The sequence below is a fragment of the Penaeus japonicus genome, unplaced genomic scaffold (assembly GCF_977035675.1).
Source record: "Penaeus japonicus unplaced genomic scaffold, GWHDUDI00000001_assembly GWHDUDI00000013, whole genome shotgun sequence".
Classification (NCBI taxonomy): domain Eukaryota; kingdom Metazoa; phylum Arthropoda; class Malacostraca; order Decapoda; family Penaeidae; genus Penaeus; species Penaeus japonicus.
In genome coordinates this window covers 31,503,774-31,520,500 of record NW_028234415.1, presented here as the reverse complement: position 1 = coordinate 31,520,500, position 16,727 = coordinate 31,503,774, and the positions used below count along the sequence as shown (strand labels likewise).

Here is a 16,727-nt window from a genome sequence, read left to right as displayed (position 1 = left end):
AGGCGCGTGTAAGTGTAACACATGTTTAGCGGCAGTAAATACAGGTGGAGTTACAGCCGATGTTTGTGAGATGTTTCTTTCTGTATTTCATTGCTGTTAACGGAAATTGCCGGATGGTTGTTGATTCAAGAGCTGTGAATGGGCGAGAAGTGCTGTATTTATACTAACCTGTAATTTCAGTCACCACTTTCGGTGTAGTGCTTACTGAAGCTGTTAGGATGCAGGTGCAAAAAAGATTCTTTCATTGTGTTGATGCCATTGTTGAGAAAGATATTTTTGACGCACGCGCACACGCATACACATACGCACACGCACACGCATACGTACACGTTCTCACATGCACACACACACACACACACACACACACACACACACACACACACACACACACACACACACACTCACACACACACATATATATATATATATATATATATATAATATATATAATATATGTGTGTGTGTGTGTGTGTGGTGTGTGTCTTCCTGTATATATTTATGCATATATGTATATATATATATGTATATATAAATATATACATACATATTACATACATACATAAAACAACATACATATCGTATTTATAAATATATATATATTTTTATATAATTATATATATATATATATATATATATATACATATACATAATATATACGCATATATATATTATATATTATATATATATTTATATATATATATATATGTATAAATATACATATTATAAATATATAATATATATAAATATATTGTTATAAATATATATATTATATTTATATATATATATATATAATTATATATATTAATTATATAGTATAGCATTTCATAACGTAATTTGTTATATATATAAATATACTTTTATATATATATATATAATAGTTATATATATATTAATAATATATTTCATACGTAATATGTGAATGCGTATATATTTTAGTATAATAATAATACTTATATATTATATTTCATACGTATATATGTTATATATATGTATATATATTTATACATATATATATAATTATACATATAATACATTATTACATATATACATATATACATATATACATATATAATTTAATTATATACCATATATATATATATAGGTATAATATATATATAGATATATATATATATTATGATTATTACATTTATATATATAGTTTTTGTGTTGTATGTATGTAGTTCGCTAGGTCCTATACATGCACATGCACACAAATATCCATATAAAAGATATACGGAAATAGATGCACAAATCCCCCCCCACAGCCCCTCTTCGCCCGACGTGTCCGCCTGAAACTCGAGGCCAGCGTTCGGGAGGCAGGGCGATTCCAGCGGCTCATTTTTCTCTAGACAAACCCGTCCGCCTTCCTCCGGCCCAGATCTGCGATAAACATGATATCCTTTTTCAGGATTCCCTCCTTCGGTGTCTAAGGATGCTACTTTTCATTATGTTCCATTGTGTTTCATCATGGTTTGGCTCTTATATGGGCGCTTTTACCCACAGCAGGGGCTCTCGTGTACAACGCCGGCAGCTGTGTGTACGGACCGTCGCGTCGTGGGCTCGGTGTTACAACCTGTGCGGACTGTGATTTGGATGTCGGTCGGTCGTCTGTTGTTTTTCTGTGTTGGTGATCTGTGTTCGTTGTTTGAGCTCTCTCTCTTTATCTATCTATCTATCTATCTGTCTGTCTATCTCTGTCTTGTTCTCTATCTCTTTGCCGGTTTGTCTCCTCATTCACTCTCTTCTGTCTTTCTATCTGTTTTTCTCTTTCTGCATGTCTCTCTCTCTGACTTATTGTTTAACCTCTCTCTCTCTCTCTCTCTCTCTCTCTCTCTCTCTCTCTCTCTCTCTCTCTCTCTCTCTCTCTCTCTCTCTCTCTCTCTCTCTCTCTCTCTCTCACTTTCCTTAGATGGTGAACGAGGGCGCGTTAGAAGGGCTAGCTTTCAGGGATATCGTCCCCACCCACGTGGCTTCTTCTACTGATTGTCTTCAAGAGAAACGGAACTGAAGCCTTTTCGTATTCGTTGCGACATACGGTAAAATCTCTTCGTCGTCTTTTCCTTTGATGTCTCGTTTGCGTTTATTTTCCTTTATCTCTCTCTCTCTCTCTCTCTCTCTCTCTCTCTCTCTCTCTCTCTCTCTCTCTCTCTCTCTCTCTCTCTCTCAGGTTAATGCGTTTTGGCCATATTGAGGGTTTATTTTGATCACCTGCGAGTCCCGGGGTTGTCGAGCGCCACCCAGGCACCCATGGCTGGATCAGCTGACTGGACCCTGAAGGCCTTCGCTGATTGGTCGATCCCCGTGCATAGTGACACACCCCCGCTTCCTATTGGCTGGGGGCCGAGAGCAGCACGTGATCACTTGATGTTCTTCGTAGTTGTGAGGTAGAGCACCTAGCTAAGGCGCCCACCCCGCTGCCGGGCGCGTGAGGGTGGCGTCTTGGCTTTTCTGCGTCTGGATGGAGTTGGAGTTGGGGTTCGCTTGGTCATGATTGGTATTTTTGTCCCTTCGTTCTGTTCTTCGGGCTTTCGGGTCGGTGGGTAGGATCTGTTGGATATATAGGTAACCATACCTGATTCTTCTCCCCTTCAGCTTCCCTTACCCATACCCTTCCCTCTGTATATTTTAATCATTCTTTCCTACGTCTCCTCCCTCCTCTTCATCCTCCCATTCTTTCCCTCCCTCCCTCTTTTTTATCCTCCCCTTATTCCCTCCCTCTCCTTCCATAACCCTAAAACACCTCCCTCCCCCTCCCTTCCCTCTCCCCCATCTCACCCCCTCCCCTCCCTCTCCCCCATCTTACCCCCTCCCATCCCTCCCCTCCTGCATCACCGGCGCTGTACGACAGTTTGGGCCCGAGTGCCACGCGAGGGGGAAATTTCTCTCGGGTTTTACGACAGTCGTCCAGTTCGCTAAGAAACCTAGCGTGGACTAGACGTGCTCCTACACCGCAGCTTTGTGCGCGTGTTTATATTTTTCCCCAATAAGGCTTATCTTATGACCACGTTCGTTGTGGTTTGTGCTCTTACTTCGAAGACACTTATATTACCTAGTAAGTGTGCCCTTAATCCCGCAGGAAGGATCTAGAGAAGTGTTATCAGTGAAAGAAAAGTCAGTTCGAAGTATGGATGGAGATAGTCGTGCACATTAGATTATTTATGTCTGTTCAACGAGTATGGATATAAATGTTCTTTGTGATGTTCATAATTTAAGACAAAATTAACAGATAGAGGAACTTCATTGTGGATGATGATTATGATGTGTTAGGGCGAAACACGCGTTTTCAAAGATAGCACTTGGTTATGACACCTACCTGTCAAGCTGATGTTTTACGTCAGAAAGTATATCACAGGTAACCAAAGAAGGCATTTGTTTGTTTGTGGTTCAGAAATTAAGAAAATGAAGTGTTTTTTTAGAGTGTTGGCTGAACGGCGTGAGACATTGTCGTGGTGGGGTTCGGCTTTAGGCCTATGCGTTGCGGCCGACTAGGAGTTGAGAGACGCTTGGAAATAGTCGTGTGTGTGTATGAGTGCATATTAATGTGTGTATATAGATAAAATAGATAGATGTAAACTTATGTGTGTGTATATATATATATATATATATATATATATATATATATATATATATATATATTTATGTATATATATATTTATATGTATGTATATATATATATATATATATATATATATATATATATATATATATATATATATATACGTGTGTGTGTGTGTGTGCGCGCGCGCGCGCATGTGTGTACATATAAATATAGTTTATATATATATATATATATATATATATATATATATATATATATTCATATATTAAGCAAATATACACACCAAGGCCATGGTATATGATATGGTTGATGCTAACTCCACGCAGCATGTATAGCGATCTATGGAAACCTTGACAGATCATTTTAAACCCTGACATTAATGTAATTGCGGCGATGTGTGGTATGACGGGACTCTTGTCTTGACCCATGAAATCGGTAGGAAATTTACATCTGACCTGACCTTACTACTTACCCCTCCCCCCACTACCCGTCTCTTCCCACGTCCTCATAGTAGGCTTTCGTCCCCCCCCCCTTCCCTTTCCCATCCCCCCTCCCCCCTCCCCTTCCCCCTCTCCCTCCTTCCACGCCATTCCTCTCCCATACATACCCGCATGCCCGACGGCCTTTCACTTCATTCACCTCACTCTGCGGTGTCCCTGCCCGGCCTCCCTCACTGAGAGGCTGTAGTGTGTGTAGATGAGAGAGAGAGAGAGAGAGAGAGAGAGAGAGAGAGAGAGAGAGAGAGAGAGAGAGAGAGAGAGAGAGAGGAGGGGGGGGGGGAAGACTAGATGAGTTGGAGAGAGAGGAGGGGGGGGGGAGGAGAAAGACTAGGTGAGTTGGAAAGAGAGAGAAAGAGAACCAGTTAATGTGATGAATGTTGACGTTCGGAGACGGAAGGACACCGGTATCGACTTAAACATATGAACGACCGTCAGGGAATAGTGTAACAGCTGTTGTACACAGGGCACACATACCGTCGTATATATATATACATATATACAGTTATATTCTCTCTCTTTCTCTCTCACTCTCTCAATCTTTTTTTCCGAGTTCAGCATACGTCGGCGTAAAGTACAGCAAACTACATCGATAGATAAATAGATAGACAAAGGGCAGACCGATATGATATCCCAAATTTTATTGTGTTTTCTAACGGAGAATGAATGTCAATACGATGCAAGTCTTCTTACCACAAACACGTACGCAGCAGCACAGAAGACCGGACGTGAAACGTATCCGGGGGTGTTTCGATCTTGAGAGAGAGAGAGAGAGAGAGAGAGAGAGAGAGAGAGAGAGAGAGAGAGAGAGAGAGAGAGAGAGAGAGAGAGAGAGAGAGAGAGAGAAGGGGGGAGGGCAGAATGTAAATTAAAATACTATAATGATTTTCAAAAGGCGAGTAGAGTGGTGTCTACGTATTATCTCTTCCTCCTCCTTCTTCTTCCATTCCTCCTCTTCTTACTCCTCCTCCTCTTCTTTCTCCTTCTCCTCCTCCTTCTTCCAATCCTCCTCTTCCTTTTTCTCCTCCTCCTCCCTTTTACCAAATTCTACTAGTTGCTGGGTGGAAAGTTTACGGGCTGTCACCCTCTCCCCCTCCCCCTTCCTCCTCCTCCGTCCCCCTCCACTCCACCAGGAAAGCGATGTGTGGAGAGGGAGGGGGAGGGGGAAGGGGAAGAGGAGGGTGATTGATAGAGGCGTAGGGTAATCTCCTTTACGAGTTTCGAAATAGCATTTAAAGGGCCGTGGAGACAGGCGCAGATGGGCCACTACGCGATGCCAGAAATAGTGCCTGCGGTGCCGTGCCGTGCCTGCTCGCTCGCCCGCCTGCTTGTCTCCCGGCCAGGGGATCTGCTCGAACTGCTTCTTCGTCCCTGCTCTTTCTGATTCTTCCTCCTCCTCTTATTATTATTGAGTTTCCTCTTCTCATTCTTCTTCTTCTCCTTTTCTCCTCCTCTCCGTTATCATCATCGCCATCATTGTTATCGTCGTCAGTTCCACTTAATTTATTCAGCCAATATCCCTACGCCTGTGTTGTTCTAGTTATTATTATTGTTATTGTTGTTATTATTATTAGTATCATTACTATTATTACTAATATTATTATCATTATTATTATTATTATTATTATTATTATTATTATTATTATCATCATCATCATTATCATCATAATGTTAGAATAGAATGGTAAGTATATAGATAAGGTGGTTGTAGGTTAGGTTAGTGTAGTTCTGATGACGAATTTCTTCTAGTTGATAAATTCGAGTTATAAAAAAAGTGTATGATTCATAATTCGTAAAGTTTTTTTTATTTTATTTATCGCGGAAGAAAGGTCATTATTGTTGCAGTTGAGGAAGAGAGAGAGAAAAAAATATATACATTTATTTTGTGAATGATTTCTATGTTTGATTTGTATTTTTTTGAGGGCGTGTCCTATGACAATCCAATTACAGGAAGGGGAAAAGAAGGAAAAAATAACAAAATCCTTGCTTGTTCCTTCCGGTTTGCTTGCATCGGCCGCCTTGAGGTCGGAGGAAATGCGATACTTTGGTCATTGTGCATTATGCAACAGGTAGCCGGGGGGAGAGAGAGAGGGAGAGAGAGAGGGAGGGGGGGGGGGGGAGAGGGAGAGAGAGAGGGAGGGGGGAGAGAGAGAGGGAGAGGGAGAGAGAGAGAGAGAGAGAGAGAGAGAGAGAGAGAGAGAGAGAGAGAGAGAGAGAGAGAGAGAGAGAGAGAGAGAGAGAGTGAGGAAGGGAGATATTAGAGTGAAAGGAAGGAGGGAGAGAGAGAAATAAAGAGGGAAGCGGGAGAGAGATAGAGATGAGGAAGGAGGGAGAGGGAAGGAAAGTGAAAAGTAAAAGAGATATAGCTAATGGAACAAAAGTAAAGAAAAAAAAGAAATGCAATAAAATGGAGACAGAGAATGTGTGGGAGGGGGGAAGGTGAAGGGAGGTAGATGGGGAGGGGGGCTTGCGAGAGGAGACTCCCCCTCCCTCCCCCTCCCCTCCCCTTACCCCAACCCCTTCCAGCGAGGTAAAATTGCGACCTTCATAACACCATGAGGCTGGGTGGTCGGGGTCTTCTCCCCCCTCCCCCTCTATTTTCTCTCTCCACCGACGAGTTTGCAATGTCGTGTTGGTGGCTCTCTCTCTCTCTCTCTCTCTCTCTCTCTCTCTCTCTCTCTCTCTCTCTCTCTCTCTCTCTCTCTCTCTCTCTCTCTCTCTCTCTCTCTCTCTCTCTCTCTCTCTCTCTCTCTCTCTCTCTCTCTTTATTTATTTATTTATTTATTTCTCTTTCTCTCTCTTTCTCTCTCTCTCTCTATCTATATATCTATCTATATCTCTCTTTGTCTCTCCCTCTCTCTCACTCTCACCCTCACCCTCTCAATTCCCACCTCGTTACCCCTGTTCATTCCACTCCCCACCCCCTCCCTTCACTCCCCCCAACTCCCCCCACTCCCCCCACTCCCCCACGTCGTCCATCCCATTGCAACACAAAACCGGAAGGACGCGTGAAAGAGAGGAAGGAAGGAAGGAAGGAAGGCCGGAAGACGAAGAGAAAACGAGGAAGAACAGAGAGGGGGGGTGAGAGGGAAAGAGAGGGGGTGGGGGGTGGGGGTGGAAAGGTCGCTCGTTCGCTCGCTCCCGATTCGCCGCACCACTGTCATTAGCGGTGATGCAATTGCCGCAATATTGCAAGAAGACGACGGGGATGTTGAGTGGCGTGGAGTTTCAACCACCACGGTCAAGGAGCGGAGGGGGAGGAGGGGGGGGCATGGATGAGGAAGAGGGGAGAGGAAGTGAGAGAATGAGATGAAAGGAGAGATTGGGAGAGGAAAGGAGAGATTGAGAGGGGGGGGGAGGGGAGATGCCATATCACAGCAAAACCTCCCTGAGGGGCAAAGAACCCTTGGTCGGAGCCGAGGAATCTTACCATACCAATTAATCCCCGGAACTTATCGGCATAGGTCCGAGCGCTCGATAATGACGTCATGCGCTGAATAAGAATGATCTAGAGAGAGGGAGAGAGATACGATTCTCTTTCTCTCTCTCACTCACTCACTCACTCACTCACTCACTCACTCACTCACTCACTCACTCACTCTCATTCATTCATTTATTCTTATTATGTGTGTGTGTGTGTGCGTGCGTGCGCGCGCGCACATGTGTGTATCCGTTAGTGTCCGCGTGTGTGTCAATCTCCCCCGCTAATCAAGTGTCCTTATCTCCGCCTCGTGATAGGAGATCGAATGTGCGAGAAGTTATTAAAAGGTGGACCAGTTGCGAGTGACAAGTCATTCCAGCTGTTGTCAGGAGCTCGGTCGGTCGCGGCGCGGACTCGGGGCTTGACTTTGCTCTGTCAGGTGGTGGTAGGCGATCTTGGTCCTTATAGGGGGTGGCTGCAAGAGGGTTTATTGGTCGGCTGTGTTTGGTTGTGCTGGTAGTGGGGATTTTTTGTTTTTGTCTTGTCGTGATTGTTTGTTTGTATGCGTTATTTTTTGTAATGGTTTTTAATTTTTTGTTTATTTGTTATCAGTTTTTGTAGATTTATTCTTACGATTAGCATTTATTTTTGTATTATATTTTGTTATTATATGTAGTTTTTGTTTGTTTTTTATTAAGCGAATTTGTAAGTGACTTTCCTTAAACGCGCATTTCGTGAACATTTCATGTTGGCGGATAGGCTACAGGTGGTATGTGGGCGTGTGGTAACAGGTGGTATGTAGGCGTGAGAACCACATAGACGAGATGTGTTTATGTTGATTGATGTATTATCGATGGCTATATTTTGCATTTATTTGAATTAGCTAAAAAATATATATATACTTTTTTTGTTGGATTTTACTTTTATTTTTAATGTGGATAGATTTATACTGTCAGAAGGTTTTTATATATATAGATTTTTGAAAGAATGTAGATAATTATCAATTAAATGATGATATTGTTTAGCAAACATATGTAGGATTTACAAAAAACAAAAAAGTTTTAAGTGATTTATTTTAAGTAATTTATATTAAGTAACATCTAGCCTCCGTATTTTAACTTTTTTCGTTTAATAACTTCAGTAGATGTTCTTTAGTGTGAAGGTCAGTGTGAAACGTCGCGGGGTTATTAGTATGGGTGTTGTAGTTGTTAGTATTATAATTGTTGTTGTGATTATTATTGTCATTGTTATTATTATTGTTGTTGTTGTTGTTATTATTCTATTATTCTATTATTCTATTATTAATGCTGTCATCACTATTAGAATTACAATCATTACCATTACTATTATTACTATTACTATTGCTATTACTACTATTACTACTACTGGTATTGCTAGTACTATTACAATTAATGTTACTATTACGACTACTATTTCTGCCACTGACGGCCGCTCTCCTCCTGTCTCCGCAGGGCCTGATGACAACCTTGATGATGCCTAGCGACTACGGCGTGGAGATGTACCTCGGCTCCTCCCCCGTCCTCACCTCGGGCTACTTGGGCCAGCCCTTCATCCACGACTACTCCAGACTACCCTTACAAGCCGCGTCCCCCCCATGCCAGCCCAGCCCCCTGCAAGCCAGCCCCCTCCACACCTTCTGGGGCCACAACAGTAACACCAGCAACTGCAGTAATATCAATAGCTTCAACAATAATAACATTGGTTCTTCCTCCTCTTCCTCTTCCAACCACAACTACAACAACCACAACAACAACAGTCACTTCTCCAGCGGTTTCAGAAGCTCGCTCGACGGAGGACCTCTTTCCTCTTCCTGCTCTTCGGAATACAACCAGGGACTCTTCACCAGAAGCACCTTCCGGTGAGTTGGCATTCTTGGTTGTTCGGTTGTCTTGGCTGTTGATTGGTTTGTTTGGTTATTCATTTCAGGGGGTTGGTTAAGGTAGCGGGGTTGTATTTTGCCTTGATGGTTTTTAAAGGGGGGTGGGGGGGGTAGGGGCAGGATTCGTCGTGTTCAGTTGTCGTGATATCCAGTCTTAGTGATCATTAACATTTAAAATAACACGAGAACCAATGAGATAAACACACACACACACACACACACACACACACACACACACACACACACACACACACACACACACACACACACACACACACACACACACACACACACACACTCACACTCACACACCAAAACACCACCACCAACAAAGAAAAGACCTCAAAGGATCTCAGCAAACCCGACTAACGAAGCGAATCTTTCTTTGCTCCGAAGCAGGAGGGCGAGCAGCCGGCGATCCCCCCCGAAGAAGCTGGTTGAGCCGCCCACGCTCTCCCTGCAGCCCATCAAGTCTTGCCTCGTCGCGCGACAGGAGGACGAGTATGAGGTGAGTCTCGCGTCGTGTGTGTGTGTGTGTGTGTGTGTGTGTGTGTGTGTGTGTGTGTGTGTGTGTGTGTGTGTGTGTGTGTGTGTGTGTGTGTGTGTGTGTGTGTGTGTGTGAGGGGGGTGGAGGGAGGGTAGATGGGGGTTCAAGGGAGATGTGAGAGGGGTTGAAGAGAGAGAGAGAGAGAGAGAGAGAGAGAGAGAGAGAGAGAGAGAGAGAGAGAGAGAGAGAGAGAGAGAGAGAGAGACAGAAAGAAAACCTAGCCATTCCATCCCATTCCCACCCCTTCCCACCCCTTCCCACCCCTTCGCGAAACCGCCCCTTCTCCCCCAACAGAAGAGCCTCACTAACGCCGCCTCGTTCTCCCTTCTCTCCCCGCCACAGGAGGGCGCCATCTCGCCGACCCGGTTAAAAAAGAAAGTGGTTTTCGCCGACGACCAAGGGCGTCCCCTCACAGAAGTCCGTCTCCTCACAGAACGCTCAGATTGTCCTCCCAGATGGACCGCGGACTTCCTTGAACAGGTAAGGTCGGGTGGAGGGGTTCTGTGAGACTGGAGGGTTGTCTTTTGTCTTTTCGTTCTTGTTTTGCTCTTCTTTTCGTCTCCTTCCTCTACTTCTTTCTTTCTTTTTCTTCTCCCTTTTCTCAGTTTTCGTTTTCGTCCTTTTCTTCTTTATTCTTTTCTTTTTTTAGATGATTTTGTTCCTTTTTTTCCTTTCGGTTATTTTCGTTCATTTTTTCCTCCTTCGCCGCTTTCGCGTCCCTAACTTCACCATCTATTTATCAGTTGATCCATCTCTCTATCGATCTCCTTCTCCATCTCTTTAATCCCAACGCCAGTCAATCTTCAGATCCCATTCGACACAATGCAACAACCAACCAACCAAAACACCACGACTCCCTCTAACTCCTCCTCCTTCTTCTCCCCCTCCTTCAGGTGACGGGCGGTGCCAAGGCGGAGGCGCTGTCGGACCAGTGGGAGCTCGCCTTCCGCCAGCCCGCCTCGGACTACCTGGGGATGAAGGCTCGGTTAGAGAGCAACAACGTGTCCCTCGAAAATGTTTTGGTGAAGGAGTCCGAGGCTCGAGTCACAGGCACGGTGAAGGTGAGTCTCTTCGGCTCTTTGCTACTGGATGCTTTCTCAGGTTTTTTTTTTTTTTTTTTTTTTTTTTTTATAGACACATTGCGCTGTTTACCTTGGAAGGGATAGACCTCTTGTTATTATAGTTGTTATAGTTATTTTCATACTTTTTTTCCTCCTCCTCGCCAGTATCGTTATATAATCATTGTCTTTTCATCATGCCCTCTCTTCAGTATTCAGCCTTAGTTCTTGACTATTTCTCCAAGGTCTCCCCACCATCCAGCATCCAGGTCTTAACGAGCGCCCCTTCCCCTCTTCTCTTCCCCGCAGGTCCGGAACCTGTCGTACCACAAGCAGGTCAAGATCCGCTACACGACCAGCAACTGGCTAGCGCACGACGACGTGTACGCGGACTTCGTGCCCTCCGCCGCGACGGCCACGGGCGCCTCCTACGACATATACGACACCTTCACCTTCGCGCTGCCCCTCCCGTCGTCCAACCAAGCCGACAAGCTGGAGTTCTGCGTGTGCTACATCTGCAACGAAACCGAGTACTGGGACAACAACAACAACCAGAATTACGTGCTAGTCTCCTTCCGGCCCAAGGGCGCCAAGCAGCAGGACAGCAAGCCCCGCGATGCCTACCACGTGAACATGGACTCGTGGAGCGAATTCGCGTCCTGGAACCACCTCAGCCTGGACGACTCGCCCTACTGGTGAAGGGCGGCCGAAGGGGACGCCGCCGCCGCCGCCGGAGGGAAGAGCAGAAGATGAGGAAGCAGCGGAGGGAGGGAAGGAGAGTGAGAGAGAAAGAGAGACAGAGGAACTATGGATAGGAGGAGGGAGATGAGGATAGGAGGAGGAGACAAAAACGGGGTGAAGGGGAAATCGTCAATATAATGTGTGGATGTATAGATAAGACTAATTGTAGAGGTAGAGAGAGAGACACAGAGAGACAGACAGACAGATAGAGAGAGAGAAAAAAGCAAGTGAAATAGAGAGAGAGAGAGAGATGTTTTTGTGTCTTCAAAATAGGCCTGGAAGCGATAGTGGGAACCGGCCTAGTCGACCAAGAAACGAACATTGGACGGAGCAGCTTGATTCTTGTCTTCGGCCTCTGGTGGTGCTAATTCATGTGTGTGTGTATGTAGTCCTGTCGGTGTGTGTGCATAGAAGAATGGAAACAAATATGTTCTATATTATATATACATAAATGCATACACATATATCTATTTTAGTCCAGTGGGAGAAGAAGTGGAGGAGGAAAACATAGGAAAATAATTGAAAGAAAATAATTATGACTGAGAGATGTTATGATTCTGTGTATATATATATATATTTTCATATGTGATAATTACTGTCAAGTGCCTTTTATTGTAAAGGTCTCGTCAGACAAATTGGAAAACGGAACAAAGAAAAAAAAACTCGTTATTGGAAGCTTTTCTAAAGATATAAGAAAATAAAATTAAAAGGAAAGGGGGAAAAAGGGGGAATTTATTTTCCTGGAAAATCTCAGTGCTGTGGAGTATGAATTATATATTTTTCCTCTCTCCCCCCTTCCCCCCTCGCCACGTCGACCCCCCCCCCTCCCCCTCCCCCCGAGAAGCGTTTGAAGCATGATTTTCAGTGTTGTGAAAATTATGAAGGAAAAAACATGGAAAACGGAAGCTCTTTGATTCCACTTTTACCCCCATCCCCCACTGTCCTCGACCCCCCTCCCCCCTCCATTCCCTGCTCTCTCTAATACCAAAACTGGTGTCCTCATTATTGTTACCAAGTCAGCGTGGGACCACCAAGGGTATACGAGGGGGAGGGATAGCACTATCAGCACCCCTCCCCCCTCTACCAAAGTCCCCTACCCTCCTTTCGTTATTTCTAACACCTTCCTATCCTCCTCCTCCTATCCTCCTCTTCCTCTTACTCCTCCTTTCGTCCTTTCTCCCCTCCCCCTAAAACGGAAGTGGAAATGATCTTGATAAAGAAAGAGAGAGAGAGAAAGAAAACAGGAAAGACTGAAAAATATATATTTATATTTATATTAAGGGACGGAGAGACAGAAAGAGGAAGAGAGTGAGATAAAAAAGACAGAAAAAAACAAGAAAATAGTGAAAGAGATAGAAAAGAGAGAAAGAAGAATATCTCCAAAGCGAAAAGAGGAGGAGCGAGAGAGAGGGAAAAGACAAGAAGAAGAAGCAGACAAGAAGCAACAAAAAAGAGAAGAAAGAACAAGAGAGAGAGAGAAGTAGGGACGCGAAGAGCAAGTCCCCCCCACCTCCCCATCACCCCCCCACCACCCCTGCGGAGCCAATATTTTTTAGAAATAATAAAAAAATGATAGTATGCTGGTGGGACGGAAGCCATGTTGTAGGTGAGTCTCATAACCTATTGTGATGTTTTTTTGTAAATAAACCTTTAAATATTGTCATCTGTGTTCTTTTTTTTATACTGGCATTCCTCTCATGGCCTGGCCTCTACCCCCCCCCCCATATACATATAAGTCTTCCTTTGCTTTGTTTTCTGTTTCTCTTTGCTTTCTTTCTTTCTTTCTTTTTCTTTGTCTCTTCATCTTTCTCTATCTTCTCCATCTCTCTCTCTCTCTCTCTCTCTCTCTTTCTTTCTCTCTCTCTCTCTTTCATTCTCTTTCTTTCTTTCTTTCTTTCCTTCCTTCCTTCCCTGATCTGATTCTGTCAATATTCCTTCTTCATTCAGTTAATCGCAAAGTGGACTTAAAACAGACTCATCCACCTGTGAGGATAAGATGCATCCACTTATCCACTTCCCCAACGTGGTTATTCACACGACTAATATGTCCTGTTAATCTGATCCACCTGCCGATCCACTTAACAGTGCATGATGAAGCAACAGCTGGTAACCTTATCAGTGCATTCATATACACAGCCCATGTTCAGAAGTTCATCCATTCATTGGGGCATTTGTTCATATGTCTACACGAACATCTGTCTCTGCTCTCACTTGTCCATCCACCTGTACCCACATATCCACTCACTGAACAATATGTGAGGAACAACACATGCATCCCTCCACATCCTCCATCCACATGGTTTATTTACCTATCCATTCAACCATCCATCCACATGGCATCGTTGTTCATCATCAACCCAACCACCCATCCAGACTCTATCCACCTATCCACTTATCCATCCACCCATTCAACTATCCACCCACCCACCCATCCTCTCACGAAACCACCCATCCTTCCACCTATCATCCACATCACTCATCCTCTCACTAACCCGCCCATCACTCATCCACATATCCACCGAGCATCCACAGCCTCCACACGTCACAACAGCTGTCCTTGCGTGTCTGCTTGGTGAGCTTCTAACACCTAGCTGAGAGAACTACTAGTTAGCACAGAACACTTGTGACAACGAACAAGAAGTGTCAGAATGTAAAGGAAAGTGGAAGAGATAGATGCTGATGACTTTTATTGAAATTCAGTTGATGATGCATTTTTGATAAAGAAGATGACCGTAGATTCATTCTTATTATTTGCATGTATATAGATATAGATATTTTTGTGCATATATGTATATAATATATATATATACATATATATATATATATATATATATATATATATATATACATATATATAATAGATAAATGAATATATATATATATATATATATATTGTTATTTAAAAAAGATACTTGAAACGATAATATGTTATTGAATAATTATCGTTTCACCACAAAGGGAAACAGATGAACAAAGAATTTATTTCTTTACGACTGATAAAAAAACTGGGCGTTATTACTATTACTATTTTATTGTTGACGAGACGGACACGGCATCAGTTATGAATGATGGGAATTGGGATTCGATCGAAATGAGCAGTGGGCGGTTCTGCTTCAGTGAGAAAGGTGGGCGTCTTTTGGACAAGGCGGTCATAGGCATTACTGAAAATGAGGGTGTATTCTGATTTCCCTCTTTTATATTTCGCTTTCTTTTGATTTCTATTTCTCTCTTATTCACTTTATCTCTCTCTCTGTCTCTCTCTATCTCTTTCTTTCTCTCATATTTTCTCTTTCATCTGTCTCGACACTTCTTTTCCTTCTCCCTCCCTCCCTCTCCCTCCCTTCTCTCCTCCCTCCCTCCCTTCTTTCCTTCCTCACTCCGTCCCTCCCTCTCCCTCCCTCTCTCCCTCCCCCTCCTTCCCTCTGTCCCTCTTCCTCTGTTCATCTTCTCGCGCCATCTTCGTGTGACCTTTCGTTCGAGATTCTGACGTGTTGGAGGTCACTCGGGCGAAGACTTTTAAGAAGATTTGATTGTGGACGAGTAGGGAACCTCCGTTGCTGCCCTTGTTGCATGCAATGGTGCGTGTGTTCGGCTGGTGCAGATGCGGATTCGCTCTTTTCTCTCCTCCTCTATCGTCTCTCTCTCTCTCCCTCTCTCTCTTTCTCTCTCTCTCTCTCCTCCCCTCCCCCTCTTCCTTTCCCTCCCCCTCCCCTTCCCTCCCCCCATCTCCCTCCCCCTCCCCGCCGTCGCTCTTCCCCGACCCCTTCTTCTCCTTGCGTGTCCTCGTCCGTCCAGACGAAATCATCAGCTCTCGTTGTCTCGCCTCTCCACTTGGCTCTTGTTCTTGTTCTTTTTCTTCTTCTTTGATGCTGTGATATTGTTCTTTCTTTTTTTTCTTTTTTTTTCTTCTATATTTTCTTCTTAACTTTATGATCATCACATTTTCTTGATATTATTGATACTTTCTTCTCTCATTTTCTTTTCCTTCTTTTTCTTGTTCTCCTCCTCCTGTTCTTTCCTTCTTCTTTCTCATTCTTTCTTCTCCCTGCCTCCCCCCTTCTTAATTTTCTTTCTTTCTTCATTTTCTTTTTCCTTCTTGTTATTCCTATCGTCACATTCGTAAACAGGGCTTGGTAGAGGAAGGGGGGAAGGAGGAGGAGGAGGGGGAGGGGGTAGTTGTGTGGGGGGGTGTCCTTCGTGTGTGCCGACGACCTCAATCACCACCATGAAGGTCTTAAGGGTGGTGGTTGGGGGAGGGGGGAAGGGTGCGTGAAGGAGAAGGGAAGGAGTGAAAGATAGAGGGAGGTAGGGAGGGGGAGGGAAAGAGGGGAAGGGAGGGAGAGGGAGGGAGAGACTACGAGAGGAGAGGGGGGTTTGAGGGTTGGTGGGAAGCGTCCGAGTGCCAACGGTTTGAAAGCGATGCAGTAGCCGTCGCAGCTGGGTCAGTTTTGTTTGTTTGTTTATTTGCTTTGTCTCTGCTTTTTTTTTTTTTTTTTGCTTGTGGAGATTTTTGTGATTCCTGTTTTTCCTTGTTTTTCTCTCTCTTTTGTTGTTTTTATTTGTCTATATTTCTTATTTCAACTCTGCTCGTCGCTTCCTCTTCACCCACCTCATTGTCCTCCCATTCCTCTTCTTCCTGTTCCTTTTCCTCCTCTTCCTCTTCTTCCTGCTCCTTTTCCTCCTCTTCCAGAAAGAGAAAGGTAAAGAGCGAGAGAAAACCAGGCATGCACACGTGGCTTGCAGTGTGTTTGGCGCGGGCAAAGGCATAAGTATTTCCCCCCAAAAATGTTTATCAAAGATTCCTCCACTAATATCCCGCCCACGCCCGCAGCCCACGTGACTTGCGAGGCGGCCGTGGAAACGAGTTAGATCGGATCTTTATAGATATATAACTAACCTAACGAAAGCAAAGAAAGAAAAAAAAGCATAAAAGACGGATTTATTATCGTTCAGTGTTAGGCTTAGGGAGGAAGGTGGAGATGGAACAGGTGATGGAGGGAGGGT

At 44.0% G+C, this 16,727-nt stretch overlaps 1 protein-coding gene across 13 annotated transcripts in view; it reads left to right on the top strand.

Moving 5' to 3' along the window:
• The first annotated feature begins 2,891 nt into the window (after positions 1-2,891).
• Gbs-70E (Glycogen binding subunit 70E) overlaps positions 2,892-16,727 on the top strand; it is a 35,468-nt gene continuing 21,632 nt past the window's right edge. The window contains exons 1-6 of one of the 13 annotated variants that reach the window (XR_015191548.1): positions 2,892-3,052; positions 8,950-9,356; positions 9,777-9,885; positions 10,267-10,404; positions 10,818-10,985; positions 11,292-13,329. Coding sequence is in view for 6 of the 13 variants with exons in the window: in XM_043028834.2 (XP_042884768.2) it covers positions 7,803-7,922; positions 8,950-9,356; positions 9,774-9,885; positions 10,267-10,404; positions 10,818-10,985; positions 11,292-11,681 (1,335 nt within the window). In the remaining 7 variants the exon portion in view is untranslated. Of the gene's footprint in view, positions 3,353-7,787; positions 7,923-8,949; positions 9,357-9,773; positions 9,886-10,266; positions 10,405-10,817; positions 10,986-11,291; positions 13,387-16,727 lie in introns of those variants that run through there. The other 12 variants (XR_015191546.1, XM_086543423.1, XM_086543421.1 and 9 more) reach the window with 12 other exon arrangements.